The 22,073-nt window shown below is 56.6% G+C and overlaps 2 protein-coding genes across 3 annotated transcripts; one reads left to right on the top strand and one right to left on the bottom strand.

The window, feature by feature from the left end:
• The first annotated feature begins 6,144 nt into the window (after window positions 1-6,144).
• On the top strand, window positions 6,145-14,385 carry HPCA (hippocalcin). Of its 2 annotated transcripts, none has more exons than XM_007979537.3 (4): window positions 6,145-6,242; window positions 8,607-9,005; window positions 13,268-13,373; window positions 13,496-14,385. In XM_007979537.3, exons 2-4 carry the CDS (start codon window positions 8,628-8,630, stop codon window positions 13,591-13,593), a joined length of 582 nt encoding a protein of 193 aa, XP_007977728.1. In that variant the 5' UTR covers window positions 6,145-6,242; window positions 8,607-8,627; the 3' UTR covers window positions 13,594-14,385. The 2 variants fall into 2 exon arrangements, with proteins under 2 accessions (XP_007977728.1, XP_007977727.1); XM_007979536.3 differs by lacking the exon at window positions 6,145-6,242 and adding an exon at window positions 6,708-7,294 and having other exon boundaries at window positions 13,496-14,330.
• Window positions 14,334-21,503, bottom strand: TMEM54 (transmembrane protein 54). Its single transcript, XM_007979538.3, has 6 exons — window positions 21,308-21,503; window positions 17,870-18,063; window positions 15,647-15,706; window positions 15,293-15,481; window positions 15,044-15,178; window positions 14,334-14,618 (listed from the first exon to the last, which is right to left on the bottom strand). The coding sequence occupies exons 1-6, from the start codon at window positions 21,321-21,323 to the stop codon at window positions 14,544-14,546; spliced, it is 669 nt and encodes a 222-aa protein (XP_007977729.3). The 5' UTR covers window positions 21,324-21,503; the 3' UTR covers window positions 14,334-14,543.
• Window positions 21,504-22,073: the final 570 nt, after the last annotated feature.

Below are 22,073 nucleotides of genomic sequence, written 5' to 3'. Positions count from 1 at the left end.
AGACTCCATGCCAAAAAAAAAAAAAAAAATTGGCCGGGTGCAGTGGCTCACGCCTGTAATCCCAACACTTTGGGAGGCCGAGGCGGGCGGATCACGAGGTTAGGAGATTGAGACCATCCTGGCTAACACGGTGAAACCCCGTCTCTATTAAAAAAAAAAAAAAAAATTAGCCGGGCGTGATGGCGGGTGCCTGTAGTCCCAGTTACTCGGGAGGCTGAGGCAGAAGAATGGCGGGAACCCCGGAGGCAGAGCTTACAGAGAGCTGAGATCAAGCCACTGCACTCCAGCCTGGGTGACAGAGCGAGACTCCATCTCAAAAAAAAAAAAAAAAAAAAAAAAATCTTAATTTTGACTCAAGTCTCAAATATCCTCCATATCCAGGTTTTAATACATTCAGACAGAAGGGAATATAAAGTTGCAAGTGAAGACTCAGCCTCCTGCCCTCCGCTCCACTTCTAAGAAGTGACTGGTCCCTTTGCCATAACCCAGGAATGATTTTCAAATGGTCCCGTCCAAGCTAGACCAAGAGAAGTGGCAGGATTGAGTTCCCCAGCAATGGACCTGTGGAAGAAAGATCTCAATGTTTTGATTATAGAGGCTCTGAAGGGGCCAGTTCTGATTGAGGGGAGCAGAAACAGGGCAGGCCTGGCTGGGTGATCTCAGGCAAGTCACTGTCCCTCTCTGGTCAACACCTGAGGCCCTTCCAGCTATGAGCTGCTTTCACCAGCAAAAGGAAAAGCGATTACTCTCCTGGGCAAGTGTGGCCTGGATGTGACCCCAGATGCTGGCATTACTTCACCCATCCACCAAAGCCAACTCCCATATGGGAGAGATTAGGGTTGGGAGACGGTCACGGAGCCCCTTCATCTGGTGTGGGGAAGATCCTGGTCATCTGGGGCAGGGGTTGCTGGGCTGGTGGGACATTATTAGGGGAAAGGAAGATGGAGGGAGAAGAGCTGGGGTGGGAGGGGAGAGTTCAGGCTTGTCTCAGAGAGTCTCTGGTAGGCAGTGGGGAGCATGGAAAGTTATTAAGCAGGGAGGAAGGTAATCAGATTTAGAGAAATTGATCAGAGCAGGGAAGCTGTGGGAAGGCCAGAGCCGTAATACTGGGCAGATATGACCAGGAAGTGAGTGGCACTGGGGAGAAGAGGGCAGGTCTGAGACCTCCTCTGCCACAATGGAAGAAAGCAGGTGTAGGAGTGAGGAAAAGGGAGGGGTCCCAGATGGGGTGGGGCCTCGGCCTCCTTTGGTGGGTGGAGGGCACCCAAGGGCAGGACAGGCTGAGGGAGAAGGTGATGGGGTGACCATTGGCAGGCTTACATCAGGGTGTCTGCGGGCTTCTGGCAGCAGGTCCCGGAAGTGGCCAGCAAGGCAGGTTTTACAGAAAATGGACCAGAGGGGTTGTTTTTGCCAACTTTCCCCAAAAGAAAAAAGGCCATGCCAGGATTTGAACCTGGATCTGTCACCCTGGGAAATCTGTACTCTCATATTGAGGAACCAGCTAAGATGCAGCACTTTCTCTATCTCTTGGGCTCCCTGACACTGGACTTGGCATGCAGCTCAGTGCTTTTACCCAGGAGTCGGGGCTCTTCTTGGGGACCCATTGCAGCCATCTCCATCTTGCAGAGCTCAGCAGTCTCAGGGGTTCTGCCAGCAGGATCTTCAAGCCCAAACTTCTGTTTGGAGAAGGGCCATCTCAAGCAGCCCCAGCCTTCCTGGTCTCCCAACACCAGGGGTTGCCTAGAAGCCACGCGGAGCCCTGTGAGTACTGACAGCCAACATTAGCTGGGCACTGACTGGGCGCAGGCGCTACGCCAGGCACCTCGCAGGCTCCCTCCCTCTTAATCCTCACAGCAGCCCTTCCAGTGCTATTATTATTGTTTCCATTTACAGACCAGGGAACCAACTGAAGCTTCCAGAGGTCAAGGGCCTTGTCCCGCTCCACCGTGGGGCGGGTAACGCTGCTGTGTGACCTGGGCCCCACATATAAAGTGAGGGACTTTGCTTGAGGGCCCCCAGAACCTCACACCCCATCCCTGACTTTGGGTCTGCAGTTCCAGCTCCCAGGACTTTCCCACCCCTTGCCCCAGCATGCTGTTCCTCAGGGCCCAGCTCCCTTGGGAACAGCCAGGCCCACCCCCTCCCCCTCCCGGGCTGTGCTCCTGGCAGCTCTGCCGCCCTAGGCTTTGGTCCGGGGGTGGTCCCTGGCAGAGAGGGGGCCGGGCAGAAGATGGGATGCTGGGGCTGAGATGCAGGGTATTCGGAGACCCCCAGGCCCCCACCTCAGAGTCCACTGTGCTCTAGGCTGGGGTGGGCAGGGCCTTTTGGAAAGGGGTGGCTTGGGGTTTTAATCACTTTTTCAATGTTTGTTTGTGTAATTCAGCCCCGAAATGCTTTTCCCTCCATCTGTCCCACCATCTGCTCCCGTCAGGATTTTCCAAACCGTTTGGGACCAAAGAGGCAACAAGGTGGGGGATGGGGGGTGGGGGGTAGGGTGGCTGGGCATCTGAGGGGGCTGGGGAGGGGCCACCTTCACCCACTTCATTGAGAGGTTTCCAGAGAGGGCCTGGGCTCCTGAGTCACACAGAACTGGGTCTAGTTTTTTCTTTTTTTAGAGACAGGGTCTTGCTTCGTTGCCCAGGCTGGAGTGCAGTGGTGCAATCACAGCTCAAATTCCTCAAAATTCCTGGGCTCAAGCAATCCTCCCACCTTAGCCTCCCAAGTAGCTCAGACTACAGGTGCCTGTCACCATGCCCAACTAATTTTTGCATTTTTTTTTTCTTTTTTTTTTTTTTTGAGAAGGAGTCTCGCTCTGTCACCCAGGCTGGAGTGCGGTGGTGTGATCTCGGCTCACTTCAAGCTCTGCCTCCCGGGTTCACACCATTCTTCTGCCTCAGCCTCCTGAGTAGCTGGGACTACAGGTACCCATCACCACACCCGGCAAATTTTTTTCTATTTTTAGTAGAGACAGGGTCTCATCATGTTAGCCAGGATGATCTCAATCTCCTGACCTCGTGATCTGCCCACCTCGGCCTCCCAAAGTGCTGGGATTACAGGTGTGAGCCACGGTGCCTGGCCAATTTTTGCATTTTTTGTAGAGACGGGATCTCGCTACATTGCCCAGGCTGACCTCAAACTTCTGGCCTTAAGTGATCCTCCCTCCTCAGCCTCCCAAAGTGCTGGGGGTACAGATGTGAACCACCACACCTGGCCAGACCTGGGTTCAAATTCTGACACTGTTGCTTTCTTGCTGTGTTACCTCAGACAGGTGACTTTACTTCTCTGAGCCCCAGTTTTCCTATCTGTAAAATGGCAGTTAACATTATTGATTCCTGGGGATCACTGCAGATCCAGTGAGGTGACATGTGCAGAGCGCTCTGCACACTGTAGGCGCTTGAGATATTGCGTCTGTCTCTCTGGTATCCCAGGAGCAGTTCTGTCCCTCCCTTGTTAGTGGTAGAGGAGGGTAGTCGGCCCTGATTTATGTGCCCCTCTCCTCCCTCCTCAGATGCTGGGGAAGTCCCCTCCCCTGGAACTTGCTCGCCCTTCCATGGACCCTGCTACTGCCTGGCTCTCTCAATTACCTGCCTCTGCTTCTACCCCACCCCTGCCTCTCCCTCCTCCTGGGTGCCTCAGTCTGAGGTAGGAGGGACTAAGTATAACCCGCAAGGACACCGCCCCACACACAAGAGGCTTCCAGGGTCAGGAGGCCTCATCCATTCATGCTTACATCACCTGTCTGACCTCTCTGCTCAGAAAGGGGAAGAGACTTGCTCCAGGTTGTCCAGAGCGAGGGACCCAGGGCTGCTGCCCGGCTGCCTCTCGGCCCCCCTTTTCATGGCCATATCTTAGGGCACTAGGGCTTGGACCAAGTGCCGTGTTGTGCAGTGTGGGGATCCCTGAACCTTTTTCGGCTGTTGGGGGGTGGGCTTCCAATGCTTCTTGGTCCCCCTGGAAGGTGCAGGTGGCTGATGGGAAGTAGCAGCAGAACCCACTAGGGTCCACACTCTGCCTCCAGAACCACTCTACACAGTTTAGGCGCAGGGAAAGACAAAGGCAGGAGGGGGTTCGTGGGGAGGCGAGACATGGCCTTGCCTTCCAAAACCCCTATCTACCGGGGAGACAGAATGCAGACTGGGGGTCCTGAAGGCAGGGCACCAGAGTCACCCTCAAAGGAGAAAGGTGGTTGGTGGTGGGGGTGCTGGTGGTGGGAAGAAGTCAGCCCCTGAGGCGGTGAGCCTACAGGAGACTGAGATGGGAAAGTGGGGAGAAGGCAGAGAGGGAGCTGAGCAGCCCAAGATGGGGATAAAACGAGTCCCCCAAGGTTAAAGGATCCAGACCACTCAGGAGAGAGAGGAAGGGGTGATTGGGGAGGGGGTGAGGCAGGGCAGGACAGTCTCCCTGACCCCAGCACAGCTGGCCCCCCACGCCTGGTGGGGAAACAGGAGGGAGCTTGCCACTGGAGGGCCCTGGGGTGGGGGCTGAGCAGTGAGTCTCTCCCAGCCCCCGGGTCCTCACGCAGGAGGCAGCTGGGAACCACCCACGCTCATCTGGCGTCTCTCACGCCTCCACTGGGGGTCCCAACATCAGAGCCAAGGCACACAGTGGAGCCGGTGTTCCGGAGAGCCCAGCTGTCCCCACCCCACCCCAGCCTGGCTCCTCAGTTCCTCCAGCTGAGACCTCCCCGCCTGCCTCCAAGCAGAAGGGACTAAGGCTAGACTCTGAGGACTTGAGAGGCTTGGTGTGGGAGCCTGGAGGCGGAGCCCTGGGGAGCCAGAAGGGGCTGAGCTGTGGATGCTGAAGAAACTCCGGGCTGGGAAGGGCCCTCCGGGCAGATGGCTAATGCTGCCGGCTTTACCTGCAAAGTAAATCCAGAAACCAGACTCACCCCAGCCATCTCTCAACCTGAGATGGCCCCCTGCTCCCACCTTGCCCCCAACTCTTCAAAGTCTGTTCTTGACATAATAGCCCAAGGAAGCTGACCACATAGAGGTCACACCCTCTCACTCTGCTCAAAGCCTCCAGGACTTCCCATCTCATCTGGAATAAAAAGCCTAAAGTCATTATCATAGACCCCTAGGCTCTAGATGGCCCCAATGGCAGTTACCATTCTAACTGCCACACCCCAATCCCAACGTTTAAAAACACATGTCTAATATCGACATGAATATTGTGTCCATTGTTTGTCTGTGTTTGTAGTCCCATTACCTAGATAGAACAATGCTGGCTGCAGAACTAGTGTTTTATACGTATTTGTGGAATGAATGGATGAGGGTGCACACATTGGAAAAATTACTTAAACCCTCTGAGCCCATTTCGTCATGGGGACAATAAGGACCAACCTCTAGAAATGGAAAAAGGACAAAATCTCAGTCCAGCATGCGGAGATTGTTGCTGAGGCTGGGGGCAGGAGGAGCTGGGCTGCGGGTCATCGACTCTGGAGAGGAGCTGTGCGCTCGGCAGGCAGTGGGCAGGTGCCACAGGATCCCCAGGCAGAAGATGTTCTGCTCTCCTGTCATGGCCTGCATAGTCAGAGGCTGGGGAGGGAGGAAGGGAGGGGGTTTCCTTGATTGGAGGGGGGAGTGGGAGGAGCAGCTGATACCAAAGTTGGGAGGTGGGATTAATTCTGAGAGGGGGTCGGGGTGAGGTCTGGAGTGGTCCAAGGTGGAGGTGGGGAAGGGGGCGTGTCTGGCCCTCTACCCCGAAGACCTCAGTAGCTGGAGGAATGGGCGCTCCACCCTTCCCGAAGAGCTCCCAGCTCCCTTAGTTGAGAGTTGAGGCGCAGGAGCAGGGAGGGTGCCCAGGGTGCCGATTCGGCCCTCGAAGCGACGTGCGGCTCAGAGCCCAGGTGGGCATGGGGAAGGAAGCGGGGGCAGAGTGGCCGGGGATCGCCCCCGGCTCAGTAGAGAGGCCTCTTGGCACTACCCTGTCCCTCCGTTCCGGCCACCAGAGCTGAGGTGCCGAGAGGGGCGCCGTGGTCCTCCTCCCCGGGCAGGCTGCTCCCTCGAGGGGGGCCGGGGAACCGAGGGCGTCCCCTTCTCTCTCCGGGGCGGGGGGGGGGCGGAGCCTAGCGCGCCGCTCCCCCACCCCCAGGGCTGGCGGGGACCCCCTCAGGGGAGGGGCTCCGGGTGAGCGCTGCGGGGCGTCTCCCTCGCAGTCCCGCCCGCCCCTCCGGCCGCCCCTGCCGCGCGCGCCGCAGCAGCGCCGCCTTCCCTGCGCAGTCGGTGTCTCCGCGTCGCTGGGTGAGTGGGGGCAGCTCCAGCCGGGGCCAGGGGATGAGGGCAGGGGGTTCCCGGAGCCGGGGGCCCACGTCCAGGGCTTCCCAACACCGCCGCTCCCGGGCTTCCCGGGAATCCTTGTCCCGGGGTGCCGGGGGGCGCAGGGGACCGGGGAGCGCGTGGTGCTCTCCAGGGTCCTGAACGCCGAGTGGCCGGCCCCGAGGAGCCCCGTTCGACCGCCCGGGAGCGCCCCCTCCAGGAGGGGCCACGCGCCGGGCGCTGTCCTAGTGCTGAGCGGATGGAGGCGGGGGCTGGGGGCCAGAGCTGAGGGAGGTTTGGAGCTGGTCCCCGGGCTGGCTTCTCAGGTCGAGCTGAGGGGGGTCTTTCCATATGGGGGACTTGAGGTCTTTGCAGATAGCTGAATCTTCTTCCAACCGGGGGGGGGGGGCAACTCCGAGAGTGGCAGGGCCGAGGGGGCACTGGAGGAGCTCTCCTGCTCTGCGCATCTCTCTGCCCCCACCCCGGTGACCCAGTTCCTTGGACCTTGAGGAGGGCAGTGAGGGACATGCCCCAGCCCTTCTCATTTCCTCAGCCCTTTCCCACTCGCTTGTCTGGTGGGTCCTTAGCCTGGGCCATAGAGGCTGGTCTAGAAAGGAGGGGGACCAACTTACAGAAACATGCATGTGACACACCGCCGAGGACACACACAGGTCCTCCAAATGACCACACGGGCTCATTCCCTCACGCTGTGACGGGTGCATACCTGATCACATGCACATCTGAGGCACATGCAGGGACATAGATGGAAAGACACAGCAGGCGAATGCAATACAAAAACCAGCGGCACACATTATGCATGAGCATATGCACTCACAACACACCCATTCACATGTGTGCAGAGCTTCATGCACATGTATGCACAAATAATCCCCTCCTTGCCCCAAGTGGGTGGGGGTCACCTGCACACACCCCTGCATTCCTGTGCAGAACTGGCTGGCTGTTTCCTCTTCATTGCCTTCTACTCAGTCTCCACAATCTAACCTGCACTCAGGGGGCCTTTCAGGACTAGATGAAAGGTAAGTGTTGGGGAGGCTTGGATGGGCTTGGGGGGTCTCCTTGGAAAAGGGGCCCCCAGCAGGTCTGGGAAGGTTTGCAGTTCCCTCTCCTGGGACCTGGCAGCACCCCTGGGAAAACTGAAGGAAAACAAAGAAAAATGGCAAGGGTGCCTGAAGGTCCCACGTGCAGCTGGCCATGTGAGAGGTGTCGGCATGCGAGTTGGCGTGTGATGGCATGTGTGAGACATGTGGGGTCGTGGGCTGGTGTGTCTTGATGCACAGGGTATGGGAGTTGTGCGTGGTGCCATGTGTCGATTCGTGTGAGTTGCGGAGCAGAGGGAATGTCGTCATGTGTGGAGGCATGCTGACCCATGGGTGGGCGTGGGCTGGTACGTGAGTGGCATGGGATCCAGGGTGTGGATCTGGTGAGCTATGAAGCATATAGTTATCGGTATATGTTTGTTTGCACAGTTTTTGCATGAGTTTTGTGGCACCTGGGTATATGTAAGTCATTTTTATTTATTTAACACTTATCTAGCACTTATCTGTGCAGCCATGGTTCTAAGTGCTTCCCACTTATTAACTAATTTAATCCCCACAACTATCCTCTTAGGTAAGTACTGTTATTACCCCACTTTAAAGATGAGGCAGAGAGAGTTTAAGGAACTTGCCCAAGGTCACATAGCTGGTAAGAGGAGGAGCTGGGATTCAAACCTAGGTGATCTGACTCTGGAGCCCACAGTAACACCTCCCTCTGCTGCCTCTTGTTGGGCACACCTGTCAGAGGGAGAACAGGGCAGTGTCTGGGCTGCGGGTATGTTTTGTGCTGAGCAGGCACATATGAAGCAATGAGAAGGCAGTGGGTAGGACGGAGGAGGATCAGAAGGTTTTTCTGCACCTCTGTGGGCAACTCTAGGAGTCAGCCTTATCATGCCATGGCTGTGTGACCTGAAGCAGCCACCTCACGTCTGTAAGCCTGCCTTCTCATCTGTAAAATGGGGAAAGTCCCCATACCACCTGTTGTGAGGGTGAAATGGTGTGCATTTGTGAAGGCTTAGTGGCTGGCACCGAGAAGGGCCTCAGTAAATGTGAACCCCCCCTTCCCTTCCTCCCTCTCCCAGGAAAGTGTATGATCCAGGGAGATGGTGTGGAGCATGGCACAGATACAGGATGCCTGGGTCTAGGCTGTGTGACCTTGGGCCAGTTCCTCTTTTTCCCTGGGTCAAACAAGAGGTGGGGATGGCTGTTGGCAGGGGGAGCCATCTGGAGCAGTGTCTAGTATCCAGGAGGGCCTGATCACTCCTCTCTGCCCTTGACCCCCTTGGGGACCCAGGTGGGACTTGGCTCGGCGGCCATGGGCAAGCAGAACAGCAAGCTGCGGCCCGAGATGTTGCAGGACCTGCGGGAGAACACGGAGTTCTCAGAGCTGGAGCTGCAGGAGTGGTACAAGGGCTTCCTCAAGGACTGCCCCACAGGAATCCTCAACGTGGATGAGTTCAAGAAGATCTACGCCAACTTCTTTCCCTATGGTGACGCCTCCAAGTTTGCCGAGCACGTCTTCCGCACCTTTGACACCAACAGCGATGGCACCATAGACTTTCGGGAGTTCATCATTGCGCTGAGCGTGACCTCACGCGGCCGCCTGGAGCAGAAGCTCATGTGGGCCTTCAGCATGTATGACCTGGACGGCAATGGCTACATCAGCCGGGAGGAGATGCTGGAGATCGTGCAGGTGGGCCCCTGGGCCCCTCAGAATGCCAGGCACAGGGCCCGGCAGCTTGCACCCACCACCCCTTTTGATCCTCTCAGCAGGCCTTGTAGGCAAGTGGTGGCAGGGGCTATTCTTGCAATCCCATTTAAAAAATTGTTTATTAGAAAATATTTCCCATTTAAAGAAAAGTTGAGAAAACTCCCCTATACCCTCTACCCAGATTCGCCAATTAACATTTTGCCACAGTTGCTGCATCATTATCTGTGTGCGTATGCATGTGTGCACACTAGTGTGTAACATTTCTTGTTGTTCTGAACATTGGCCCTTTACCCCGGATACATTAGGATATATTTCCTAAAAATAAGGACATTCTCTTATATAACCCATAATATGATTACCAAAGCCAGGATATTTAACATAGAAACAATGCTATTATCTAATCTACCAACCATATTCCAATTTTGCCAACTGTCTCCATAATGTTCTTTATAGCATTTTTGGCCCTGACCTGGGGTCATGCATTGCATCTAGTTCTCATGTCTCTTTAGCCCCCTTTAATCTGGAACAGCTCCTCATCCTTTCTTTATCTTTAATGAGTTGACATTTCCGCAGAGCACAGTCCAGTTATGTCTAATTGATCTTCATTTACACCAAAGGAAACAGATGCTCAGAGAGATAAAGGCACTTGCTTGAGGCCACACAGCCTGTGTGAGAGGGCCATCTGGCACTACTGTCCACATTCCATCTGGATACCCAGCTATCTTCTAATTGATTGAGGGCCCACTATGAGCTTAGCATTGAGTGAGGTGCTTATGAGTTCAGTGCATGCTTACAGCAGCCCCATGAGGCTCGGAGAGGTGAAGTGATATACCCAAAGTCACCCAGCAAATAAGTGGAGACAAGCTCTGGCTGGCCACTACTCAGAGCTGTCTACTGAGAGGGCTCTGGACTCATAGCCAGGAGGTCTAGCTTCCAATTCTGGACGTGGCCTTCACTCTTAGGCTGCTCATCTGTATGGTGATACTGACTTCACAAGGACATTTAAGGACCACATATAAAAGCCCTTTGTTAGTACAAGTTTAAGTGTGCTACATGTTAGCTTTATTTCAGAAACCTCCCAGAGCACCCATCCCCTCAGACCAGCGTTGAAGATGGCCAGGGTTCTGGTTCTATTTTACCAGTCCACTTCCTTGCCTGCCTTTTTCCTAAGCCTTTATGGGTTTTATTCACCTGTAAAGTGCGGGTGTTAAGCCCCTGCCTCACAAGGCTATTGCAGGGATAGAGTGAGATAAGGACTTGAGCAGAGGGCTTGGCATATAATTGGTACTTGGTAGACATTAGCAATTGTCTGTTATTATTTTCTCCTCTGTACATCCTCTGCTCTAGCCAGAAGGGCCTTTTCAGCATCTTTGAAATGTGCCCTGACTAATCCTGTCACGCAGCTTTGCACAAGCTCTAGCCCCCTTTCCTTCTGCATCTCTGAATCCTTTCCCTTCTGGTCCCTCAGCTCCACAGACTGCTGCCCCAGCCACTGCTGGACTCTTGACTTTGGCTTCTCCTCTTGCTAAGGTCTGGGCCTGCTCTCTAGGTGGAGATGTGAAGCGCTCCCCATACCTATGGCTAGAAGGGGGAAGCCTTAATGTTTGCCATGGACTCCTGTGGGTCAGACATTTGACTCTTTAGTTGCTTGATGGTAGGGGGTTCTGGGGGTTCTGAGGGTAGGGTCAGGTGGCCAGGATGGTGAAGGATCACCCGGACATGGACAGCAGCTGGGTACTGACCAATCTGGAGGGACGTTTGCATTTTACCACTTAGTGTGTTGCAGTGGTATGTACTGGTAAACCCCAGTCCTGCTGGAGTACCATGCCCAGGGCATCAGTCAAGCTAGACCCATTCCCTGGGCATCCTCAGGACCCCTTTCTGGTGGCCTCTGCTATCCAGGCCCTGGCTTCTCTTCTGGTAGCCCAGTGGTCCCAGATGGTTGGTACCCACAGAGCTCTGCAAGCCCCAGTACCTGATTAATAACAAGTCGGCTCCCATGAAACCATGAGTGAGCAGCAATTCCAGACAATTAGTTAGCAGGCCCAGGAGAAGGCTGTCACAGAGGTAGTGGTCACTGGCCCAGTTCTTCTCTAGACACAGCCCTGTGCCAGCTAGTGGACACACTGGAGAGGAAGAGACTGCGCCCCTTGGGGCTCCCACTCTGGTGGGGGAGACAGATGTGTAGGTCACACTGACAAGCTCAGTGACAGGGGTTTAAAGGTGTCATCTGGGAGCCAGGGGACTGAGTGGCAGGGAAGACTTGAGGATGTAGAGGATGAATAATGACTGTAATATAAGCTATTTACTGACCACCCACTCTAGCCAGCCACAGTTCCTCACACATAATCTCATTTAATCTGAGGAAACTGAGGCTCACAGAAAAGTATGTGTCCAAGGCTACACAGTTAGTGAGTAGTGGAACCAGGACACCACTCCAGGTCCATCTAACTTTAGAAACTTGAAACTACCAGACCCCTCTATTCATGTGCTCATCAGACAGGTACTGATATCCAGTCACAACTGTGGCTACCATTCATTGAGCAGTTACTACAGACTGGGTCTAACGCTACAGGCCCTGCTGACTGTCACCACCCCACACTGCCCAAGCATCCCTCCAGCAGCTAAGAGGGAACAGGTACAAATTGAGTCTCCGCCATCAATTTCCTTTCTGAGCCAGTTTCTTATCCGGAAAACAGGGATCATGATACCTGTTTTTCAGGGCTTGTGCGAGGTTTAGAAATAGTGCGTGTAAAGTGCCTGGCACAGAGCAGGTCTCTGATAAGTGGTAGTTAGTATTGTTATTCCAGGCAAAGACTGTAAATGCTGCAGAATCTGAAGGGTCAGGGGTGTTTGGCTGTTGGCAGGATCACCCAGCCAGGGGAGGCCTGATGGAGGAGGGTAAGCAGTGGACAGATTGTAAAGCATCTTAAATCCCAAAGGCCGAATGGTTTGAACTTGGAACAGAGGGCAGTGGGAAGTGCCAATGGCTTTTAAACAGGGAAGTCCCTGCCTGGCGCCAGGTTCTGGGGATATGGACATTAGCTAGACGTCCACGTTTGCAGGAACAACCCTGCAAAGACAGAATTTCTTCTGGAGAGATGTTTGCAAAGGAAAAGTCCACCAGGCTCTGGGCCCATATGCACCCTGACCTAGCCTGGGTTGGAGAAGACTTCGCTAAGAAAACAGCTTGTAAACTGAGTCCCAAGGAGGAGTGGGAGGCAGCAGAAGGAGCTGGGTGCAAGGCGAGCCTAAGGGGAGCCCTATGTGTGACGGGAGTGAGGGAGTGGTGTGCGGGCTGGGGACGTAACAGTGGAGATCTGTGTTTGGAAAGAGTTTTCAGAGGCAGCATAGGGGACAGACCCGAGGGACAGGCTGGAAGAGACCAGTGTGGAGGCTGAAGCTGGATCTGAGACAGCAGAAGTTTATGGGAAGGGAGAAGGGAGGCTTCTTGCAGGAAGTGTCGGCCGGGTAAAGCTGGAAGATTGGGGAGACTGGTTCGGTCCTTGAGCTCCGGGGCACTGTGACCCAGGCTACAGGCCAAGCCCTACGTGCTTGCTCTGTACATTTAGCGCAAGAACTCTCTTTCATGTCACCTCGGGAGCTACTGCACGTGGCGGCTGCCGCCCTCTGCCCAGCCCAGCCCAGCCAAGCCTGGCGGTCCCTGCCCGCTGCAGATGCACATTTGCATTCATTTGCATACTGTTCCCCGCCCCTCTGGCCCTCCAGCCCGCGCCGCGCCCCCTGCCGGCCGCAGACCGCCCGGCAGCGCAGTGACGCCCCCTTGGCCCGGCGCCCCCTTTCGACCACCGAGCGCCGGCCGCCCTGGGCCCGGGTGCCAGCCCGGTACTTACCGCCGACTCGCGTCCCGGGCACGCGCTCCTAAGCCCGCCGCTCCAGGCCCTTCACTGTAGGGCCCCGGTGTCCTCCAACATCTCTCCTGACCCCCTGCGCCCCCAAATTCCCGGCGCCCGCTCGGAGCTTTCACCTGCGGCGTCTTTGCGCCTTTCCCACCCAGCCCTCCAAGGGAGCGCGGCAGGGCCCGCCCGACAGCCCCCTCTTCTGGGAAGTCTTCCCAGACACGCCTTCCCGAAGCCCCCGGCTCCCCACGCCTCCGTAATTCCCCACTCCACCTTGCCCAGGCGGGGGCAGCAAACGTCAGCGAGCCCGGGGGCGCCTCTGAATCTTGCGGGTGGGGGCTCGGGCAGGCTCCTCTCACTCCCCGCCTCCCCTCCCGCCCCCAGGCCATTTACAAGATGGTTTCGTCCGTGATGAAGATGCCGGAGGACGAGTCGACCCCGGAAAAGAGGACTGAGAAAATCTTCCGCCAAATGGACACAAACAACGACGGTGAGGGGCAGGGGCGGGACGGGGTGGACGGGGCGGGCGCCTCTCCCTCCCTCCCTTTCCGCTCCGCCTCCCCTCGCTTGGCTGCCGCCTCCTCCCCCATCACCGCTCCCCTCGCCCTGCAGGCAAGCTGTCCCTGGAGGAGTTCATCCGCGGAGCCAAAAGCGACCCGTCCATCGTGCGCCTGCTGCAGTGCGACCCCAGCAGCGCCTCCCAGTTCTGAGAGGAGCCAGTTCCCCCTTCCTCCTTCCCTTCACCGTCTCCCTCCCGGCTCTTAGCTTCCTCTCCCTTGTGTGTATTCTGGCTGGGGGCCAGATTGGGGAAGCCCTTCTCCCCGGGTCTGCTCTGTGGGGGGCTTCCGGAAAAGGGAACCCTGCGGTACCCCCAGGCCAAAGCAAGTAAGCAGTTAGCACCCCCCAATCCCAGAGGCAACAATAGAGACACAGGCTGGGTTGGTCTGCCCCTCAGTCAGGTCCCCTTACCCACCCACCAGCCCCGAGGCCAGACACCTCTCCCAAAGGGGCAGTCTCCTCGTCTTGCAGATCTCAGCTTGGGGGATGGGGGGAGTCATGCCCAGGGGAGGAGCCTTTTTATCTGGAGGGGAGAGAAGGATTCTAGGGGTGTGGAGTTGGAGAAAGAGGGTTCCTTGAGCCACCCTTTCCACCCCAGCCCTTGCTGGTCCCCAGGCCAAGCCACCAAGTGAAACCTTCCAGGATACTAGCCCCGCCAGCTGTGGGTCCCAGAAAGCCCGCCTGCCTTTTAGCACTTGGATACACACAGACCCACGGAGCTCTCTGTGTTTTGCCTCTCACACACATACAGGCCCACAGACAGATGGGCAGATGCACCCAGAGCCCCATGCACAGCGTCCTGCGTGAGAAAGAGACACGGCCCCCTGGCTGAGCCCCTGTCCTCCCCTCTGTCCCCCCAATCGCCCCCCCCCCCCCCGCATGCAGCCAAATGGAGCATCTCTGTTCTTTTTAATAATTTCAGAATAAAGTCTCATTTCAGTGCAGTGGGCTGGATGGTGGGGGAAGGGGTTGAAAGCCCCACTTGGGTCCCCGAGGGTCCATTGAGCCCTCTCAGGCCAGCTCCAGGAATCCTGGCCTGGTCACAGAGCAGAGTTGCTTGCAGGGTCCTAGTGGCCATGGGGCCTGGGCAGGACATCATCTCTCAGAGGGTCAGAGGCTCAGAGCTGGTGCAGCTCAGCAGGTCACGGCCCTCCACCAGCTCTGGGTTCTCCCGCATCTGCAGAGACACAGGAGACTGCCAGACCCACTGGTTCTCAGCCTGGGTCTCCCCCTCCAGGACATCCGGGAAATGGAAGGAGGGGAGGGCTGGAAGGCTCTCTGGGGGCAAAGGGGCATCACTACCCACTCCACTGCAAGAGCCAGGCCAGACCCTTGGAATACCCCCAGTGTGAGCCCAGACACCCCTGCCCCTCCCTCAAGACTCATCCTGGGCCCTAGGAGAGCCAGGTGTCAGCTGTGTGACTCTGCTGGGAGATCTCACCTCTCTGAGCCTCCAAGCCTCCCCCTTTGCTCCTGGGAAGAAAACTTTTGCCCCATTTCTCAAGGTGGGGGCCCCTACATAGGGGTGGGGCAGAGCAGCTTTGGTACCCTGGCAGGGGATCCCAGGAAATTCGGGGAGTCAGGGCTGTGGAGGGAACTTACCACGTGGTGGCTGCTTTTCCCCCACCAGGGCCTCAGCTCCAGCAACTGGTGGGTGAGCTGAGTGCAGCGCACAGCAAACACATTCTCCACCACGCAGAGCACTAGGGCGATGCCCCAGAGGCACAGGCTGGAGCTCTGTGGGGCATGGGGCAGAGATGGCTGGCTGGAGTTGGGGGTGGAGGGTGGACTCCAAGAACCTTTCCCACCCCTGCGAGGGCCTGGTGCCCCACCTCAGGCCTAGATACTCACATAAATGCGTGTGGGGTCGAAGGGACAGTCAGGTGCGAGGGCCAGTAGTTCAGAGCTCCCAAAAGTGCAGGCAGCCAGCAGTGCCTTGCCCTGGGTGGCAAAGGTCACGGCGATGGAGGCCAAGAGGCCAAGGGCACAGGTCAGAGAGAGGAGAGCACAGGCCACGCTTGAGCTAAACACTGTCCAGCGCTGGATGGGGGAGGCCACTGGTCAACAGGTGTTGTGCTTGGCCCCCATGGGCAGCTCTGACCTCCCTGAGGGTCAGCCTTACCCCTTCAAGGAGGCCAGGCCCTTGGTGGGTGGCTGCTGCCCCTACCCTTCCCTCAAAGCCCTATCCCAGGAGGCAACACGTACCAGGGGGATGCTGGGGAGGTAGCGTGATAACACGATGGCTGCGATGCCTGAGGTGATGACCTGTAGGGAAGGCCCAAGTCAGCCTTGACTCCTTGGCTGGAGGAGCAGGGGCAGGGGATCAGGGCCACTCTGGGATAATGATCTCACCGGCGCCAACCATTGCCCTCCAGACTCCCCCACCCCTCACCCACTGCTTAGCCTGGGCTTCACATCTCCATCTGCCTCCTCATAGTCCAGCCTGACATGATGTTTCTAAAACTGTCACTCCCTCTCTACAACCTTCCACGAGTCCCCACTGCCTACGGCTGTGTCTCAAGCAGGTTCACGTATCCTGGGGCCACCAGGGCCTGCCAGGGTATGAATGGGACATATCTTTCTGGAATGGAAAAGATTGTGGAAGAAACTAACCCAGTTAGCAAGGAACTAAAATCAAAATTGTTATATTGAAACAAACCAAGACATGTTATAGAGTAGAATTTTAAATCCCTGGGGGTATTTTCAATGATTCCAGGTTCTCAGTGACTAGACCCCAGCCCCAACCCTGTTGGCTTCTCAGCCCCACCTGGGGTACTGTCCTCCCTCACTGCTCTGGATGTGGATGCCTATACACAGCCTGCTCAGGACGCTGCCCACGCACCCTCTCACCAGGAACACCCTTCCTGCTCCTCTGTCCCTGCGGATCCTGCAAGCCCTGCTCAGGTTTGCACACGTTTCCCTAACCAGCCTTGATGCCAAGGGGTGGGGCTACCCCACAGTTCAGCCCAACAGCCGCCCTCTGGATCTTTGGGGTCCACCCATCCAGTCTTCCTCCTGATGTTCCTCACTGGACCAGGCTTGGGCTGGACCCATCTGAGGCAGGTGGTATGACGGGGTCCTGGGTTCCAGGCCCAGCATGTCTTTAGTTTACATGAGAGCCACAACACAGTACCTCAATCTCTGTGGGCTTAGCCCCGCTCTGCAGGATGAGCTGACAGAAAGGACACTGGCTTTGGTGTCAGACACAAATAGGTTCCAATCTGGGTTGACTTCTGTGTATCAGCAGGAAGTTGGGTGAATCCCTGAGTCTTGGTTTCCTCTTTTGTGAAATGGGGATAATAATGGCCCCCAGTTGCTGGGAGCAGTGAGGATTAACTAAGTGAGGGGAAGGCTGAAGTGGTCCAGCTCAAAGCCCATTCTGGTGGACCTCCTCACCCTGAGCCCACTGCCTTCCCTGACTTCCTCACAACAGTATTAGTCAGAGGAACTCCAAGGACCCTGCACACATCCGCCCAGCCCAGCCCTGTCCCACCAACAGAGCCTCTCCTTCTTGCTGGGACCTATGACCCCCATTCTCCCAAGCCTTGAGGCCAGCAGGCTGTCTGAGCTTTATTTTGCAAGGGAGGAACAGGCCTAGAGACAGAAATAAGTCTCTTAGCCAGGAGGAGGCAGGGATGGAACTCAGACACTGATGTGCGGGAAGATCTTCCCCCGAGGCTGTGGCCACTTCTGCTGACCGGCAGGAAAGAGCTTTAGAAACTCGAGACTACCTGACCCCTCCATTCATGTACTAGTCAAACAGGTACTGATATCCAGTCACAACCATGGCTACCATTCACTGAGCAGTTGCTACAGACCAGGCCTAATGCTAAGCTCCTGCCAAATTGGTTTTCTTAGAATCTCCAGAACAGATCTTAGCCATTTCCACCTCCAGCCTTCCCGTCTCCCGTTCTCTGTACTTGGAATGCCATCTCAGCTTCCCTTCCTGCCTCTGCTAGCCTCAACATGCCACATACATAGGTTCTGGTCATGGCAGCCTGTCTGTGAACTCCTGCTCATCCATCAATACCCAGGTCAGCGGCCGGCACTCCGTGCAACCCTCCAGCACCCTCCCAAGCTCAACTCCTGCTCCTTTCTTCTGTCCAGTGGTGCTGTGGATATTTCTCGATGTAATAATCATCTTAGCTCACAGTAGCGGGCGCTAACAACATGCCAGACACTGTGCTAAGCACTTTCTGTGGATTACCTCATCAGTACCCATCAGGACCCTCAGAGGTAAACACTGTTACCATCTCCATTTTATAGATGAAGAAGTTGAGTGACTTGGGCAAGTGGTAAGTGGCAGACAAAGGGTTAGTCCTTGAGGTTCTCTGCTTACCACCACAGGCTCTGGGTGGGGACCTGTTGAAGACCCTTCAAGCCCCCTCCAGCCTCCTCCCACCAACCACCCTCCCAGCCTGGCCATACCACGATAGCACAAGTGACAGAGAGGATGTTGACCACGCAGTACTGCAGCGCCACAGCATCTTGGGGGGTGCCCACATAGCGCAGCACTGTGCCATGGAGCAGTGCGGCCGTGATGAAGCTCACATGGCCCAGCACCACCAGCACCAGGCCTGTCTTCATCAGCACCTTCCGAAAGTCGCCCACACTCAGGCCTCCTGTTGGGGACAGCTATGTCAGGGCTGTGCGTGGGGCTTATCCTGCTGGGCAGAAGGGGAAGCCAAGGCCCTGGCCCTAATGATGCACACTGGGTTCTAAATGTATTTCTGGATGACTTGGAGCCAGTAACTTGTCTTCTCTGAGCCTTGGTCTCCTCATCCATAAAAGGGGTTCAGGATGCCTTTGCGAGAATCCTCGGGACTCTGAGGCTGGACAGGCATACAGGTGACTCTTAGCAGTAGCGCTTGTTAGTGCTCAAGGTCATGAGTGGGGGGGCGCTAGCTCAGTTTTCTAGCTCTAGACTTTGAGATCCTTCCACTAAGCTCCCCATTCACTGATTCATGTGTTCATTACACATGTTCACGGAGTGTCTGCTCTGTGCCAGGCCCTGGGGTACCACGGTGAGCTCCACAGTCACTCTCCAGGCCACAAGGAGCCAGAGTTCATTGGGCAGGAAGTGGGCCCTGCTTGGTACTCAGTTTGGTGGATAGGGCCTGGTACACAGCAGATGCTGACACTGCTGCTGAACTGAACTGCCCAGAGCCAGGTGACTTGCGGCAGGGAACTCAAGGCTCTGAGTCTCCATGTCCCTGTCTGCAAAATGGGAAGAAGAACCTTGCCTCTCAGTGGGTCCATGAGGAAGTGGATGGGAAATTGTGGCATACCCTGAGGGTACTGGGAAAAGCAAGCTCTCAGTGCAGGGGGAACTGGGCAGGATGGAATGAGTAGGGGAAGCTGGGATCAAAAGAACTTTGGGACTCATTCAGGTGCTCTCAGTGGCCAAGTGGCTGCCCAGCCCTACCTGCACATGCCGGCTCCCAACCTGCTTTCTGAAATTTGCCCATAAGTCCTAGCTCTGCCCTCAAGGAGACACACCACACCAGCCCCCCGGCCCTGCCAGCCCCTCACTAGGGCCAGTTCTGAGACTTGAAGACTGTGGTTAGGCCCCAGAACTAAACATTTCCTTCTTTAGCTGCTTCTGATGGGATGTGACTGAGTCCTTTCCTAGACCTCTGTCTCCCCATCTGTGGTAGAGCGGTTTGGTCATATTTAATATATGGGAGCTCTGCAGCTGGAAAAAAAAAAAAAAAAAGAGGCTAGGCACAGTGGTCATGCCTCTAATCCCAGCACTTTAGGAGGGCAAGGTGGGAGAATCACTTGAAGCCAGGAGTTCAAGACCAGTCTGATCAACATAGCAAGACCCCATCTTTACCAAAAGGATAAAAATAAAAAATTAGCCAGGCATGGTGGTGCATGCCTCTAGTCCCAGTTATTCAGGAGGCTGAGGCAGAAGGATCTTTTGAGCCCAGGAGGTGGAGGCCACAGTGAGCTATAATCATGCCATTGCACTCATGCCTGGGCTATAGAGCCAGAGACCCCATCTAAAAAAAATGAAATCTCTACACTGGACGTTCTCTGGGATATCTGTCTGAAGCTGTGCCAAGAGACAGTCCTCAGGGAGCAGGAAGGGATGGGGCTGTTCAGTCACAGACTTGCTGTGTGACCAGGCACCAGTCCCTCCCCTCTCTGGGCCCCAAGTTCCACATCTATAAAATGGGGAGGCATTGGTCCAGCCGGTCTCTGAGAACCCTGGAGCCTGCAGGACCCTCTGGAGCTGAACCAGGTCTAGGAGAAGCAGAGGGCAGATGATGGGCTGGACAGGCACCATGAGACTAGAATAGCATTGTGAAGATGGAATGCCAGCCAAGCAGGAAGGGGCACGGCAGCTTCAGCGCAGGAGCCTGACCCACCTCACCCCATCCACCCACCTACCTGGGAGCTCAGTGTCTACCTTCCAGCTCAGGGCTGGGCTCAATAACAAGGGCATCCCAGGACCAAGACTTTGGTCAAAGAGGAGGCACGGTGCCAGCATGGGGCTGTGCCTGGAGCACTGGACTGAGTCTGGAGCAGTCCTTGACTTTTTATTTATTTATTTATTTGTTATTTTATTTTATTTGAGATGGAGTCTCGCTCAGTCGCGCAGGCTGGAGTCCAGTGGCGTGATCTCGGCTCACTGCAAGCTCCCCCTCCGGGGTTCATCCCATTCTCCTGCCTCAACCTCCCAAGTAGCTGAGACTACAGGTGCCTGCCACCATACCCGACTAATTTTTGTATTTTTAGTAGAGACGGGGTTTCACCGTGTTAGCCAGGATGGTCTCGATCTCTGACCTCGTGATCTGCCCCTCTCGGCCTCCCAAAGTGCTGAGATTACAAACCTGAGCCACTGCAGCGGGCTGACTTTTTAAATTAAATTAATTGAGACAGGGTCTCATTGTGTAGCCCAGGCTGGAGTGCACTGGCCTGATGAAACCTCCTGAAACCTCCTGAAACCTCCGCCTCCCGGGCTCAGGTGATCCTCCCACCTCAGCCTCCTGAGAAGGCGGGCTAATTTTTTTTTCTTCTTCTTTTTTTAAATATTTTGTAGAGACGGATTTCACCATGTCGGCCAGGCTAGTCTCTAACTCTTGGACTCAAGCGATCCGCCTGCCTCGGCCTCCCAAAGTGCTGCCTCCCAGATGAAGCCCAGCCGGCTTCATTTCTAACTTACCACTGTGGGAGCGCTAAGCAGCGCAGCTGGCAAGGTGCTAAGCGCTTTACTCTTAGAAGCTGCCCTCATCCTCATAGTAGTCCTAGGAGGTGGGAACTACTGTCCCCCTCTTACAGACAAGGAAACTGAGGCTCACAAGGTCTCTCGGCTAGACAGCAGGGATGCTCCAGGACTCTGCTGCCCACGAGCGGCATCACCGTGCCCAGGCAGTGGAGGGAGGGGGCACATTAGTCCCGCTCCCTCGCTGCTGATCCTTTTTGCCCATGGCTTTCCTTTCTGGCCTCAGGAGAGTGGAGAGTATGTAAGACGGAGCCCCTTGCAAGGCTGGGGAAGCTGAGGCCTGGCCTCGGGGTCCCTTCTGGGTAAGTGTGGGGCTGCTCTCTACAGCGTCTCCTCTGCCGCCCACCCGGGGATCCCCGAGGGCAGTCGTGTGCCTCGGCAGGAAAGGCAAGAAAGGGCGAGGGGAAGAGAAGCTACAGCCACATCGAGAAGACACCCGCAGCACTCCTCCCTCCATTTCACTGCTGGGGAAACTGAGGCCCAGAGAGGAAAGTGACCCGCTCCCGGCCGCGTAGTAAGTTAGAGGCAGAGCGGGCGCCCTGGCCCCCTGGGGTCTCGGGCTCCAGGCTCAGTGCTCCGCTCCCGTAGGAGGGTTGGGGTGGTTCGGGGCCTCCCGCGCGCCCCCCGCTGCTCACCAAGGCGCAGACACATGTCGACTCCGCGCTGGTCCCGCCCCCGACTTCAGCTTGGCTCCCGAGGCTGCGGGCCGCGGAGGGGCCCCGCTCCCATCCCGCTGGCCAGTCGCCCGCGCGCCCCGCACCACCGCGCTCGCCCACTTCCCGCCCGGAGCCCGGGGCTGGGCGGCGCCGGGCCGGCCTCCCTTCCCGTCACCCCCCGGGCCGCCCGGCCCCGCAGCGCCCCAGCGGCTCGTGCGCCTCCCGGCCGGTTGGACCGGCTGAGCAGCCCGTGGCCCGCCCGCTGAGTCAGGCGCCTCCCCGCCCGGCCCGCCCGGCGCCACCCGCGGCGGCGGGCCCGCTCTACAAAGGGAAACTGAGGCTCTGAGGAGCCGCCCGCCCGGGCCCGCGGGCAAGCTGGGGACTGCACGCGTAGCTGTGGTTACCGTGACCTGGGTGTGGCGCTTGGGCGGAAAGCCCCCGGGCCCAAGGCTGGGACGGAGAGGGGCTGCAGGGGCGGTGAAAGAGCTGCTGGGGACTGGGGACTGGGGTCTGCCCCTACCTGCTGTGTGACCTCAGCCAAATCGCCTCTCCTCTCTGCGCTTACCTTTACCTCCTGCTAGTCTTGTCTTCTACGCCGAAAAAGGAGCTTTACGGCTCCTTCTTGGTCGGGAGGGCCTCAGTTCCCTCCTTGGAAAATCAGGGATAATAATTCCTGTCCCCTAGGGTCGTGTGACACAAGATAGGATACAAAAATGAGGTAAGAAGCTCTTTCGGCCAGGCGCGG

This window comes from Chlorocebus sabaeus, chromosome 20 (assembly GCF_047675955.1).
Source record: "Chlorocebus sabaeus isolate Y175 chromosome 20, mChlSab1.0.hap1, whole genome shotgun sequence".
Classification (NCBI taxonomy): domain Eukaryota; kingdom Metazoa; phylum Chordata; class Mammalia; order Primates; family Cercopithecidae; genus Chlorocebus; species Chlorocebus sabaeus.
The sequence above is the reverse complement of the archived record's forward strand: the minus strand, read 5'-3'. Positions and strand labels throughout refer to the sequence as shown.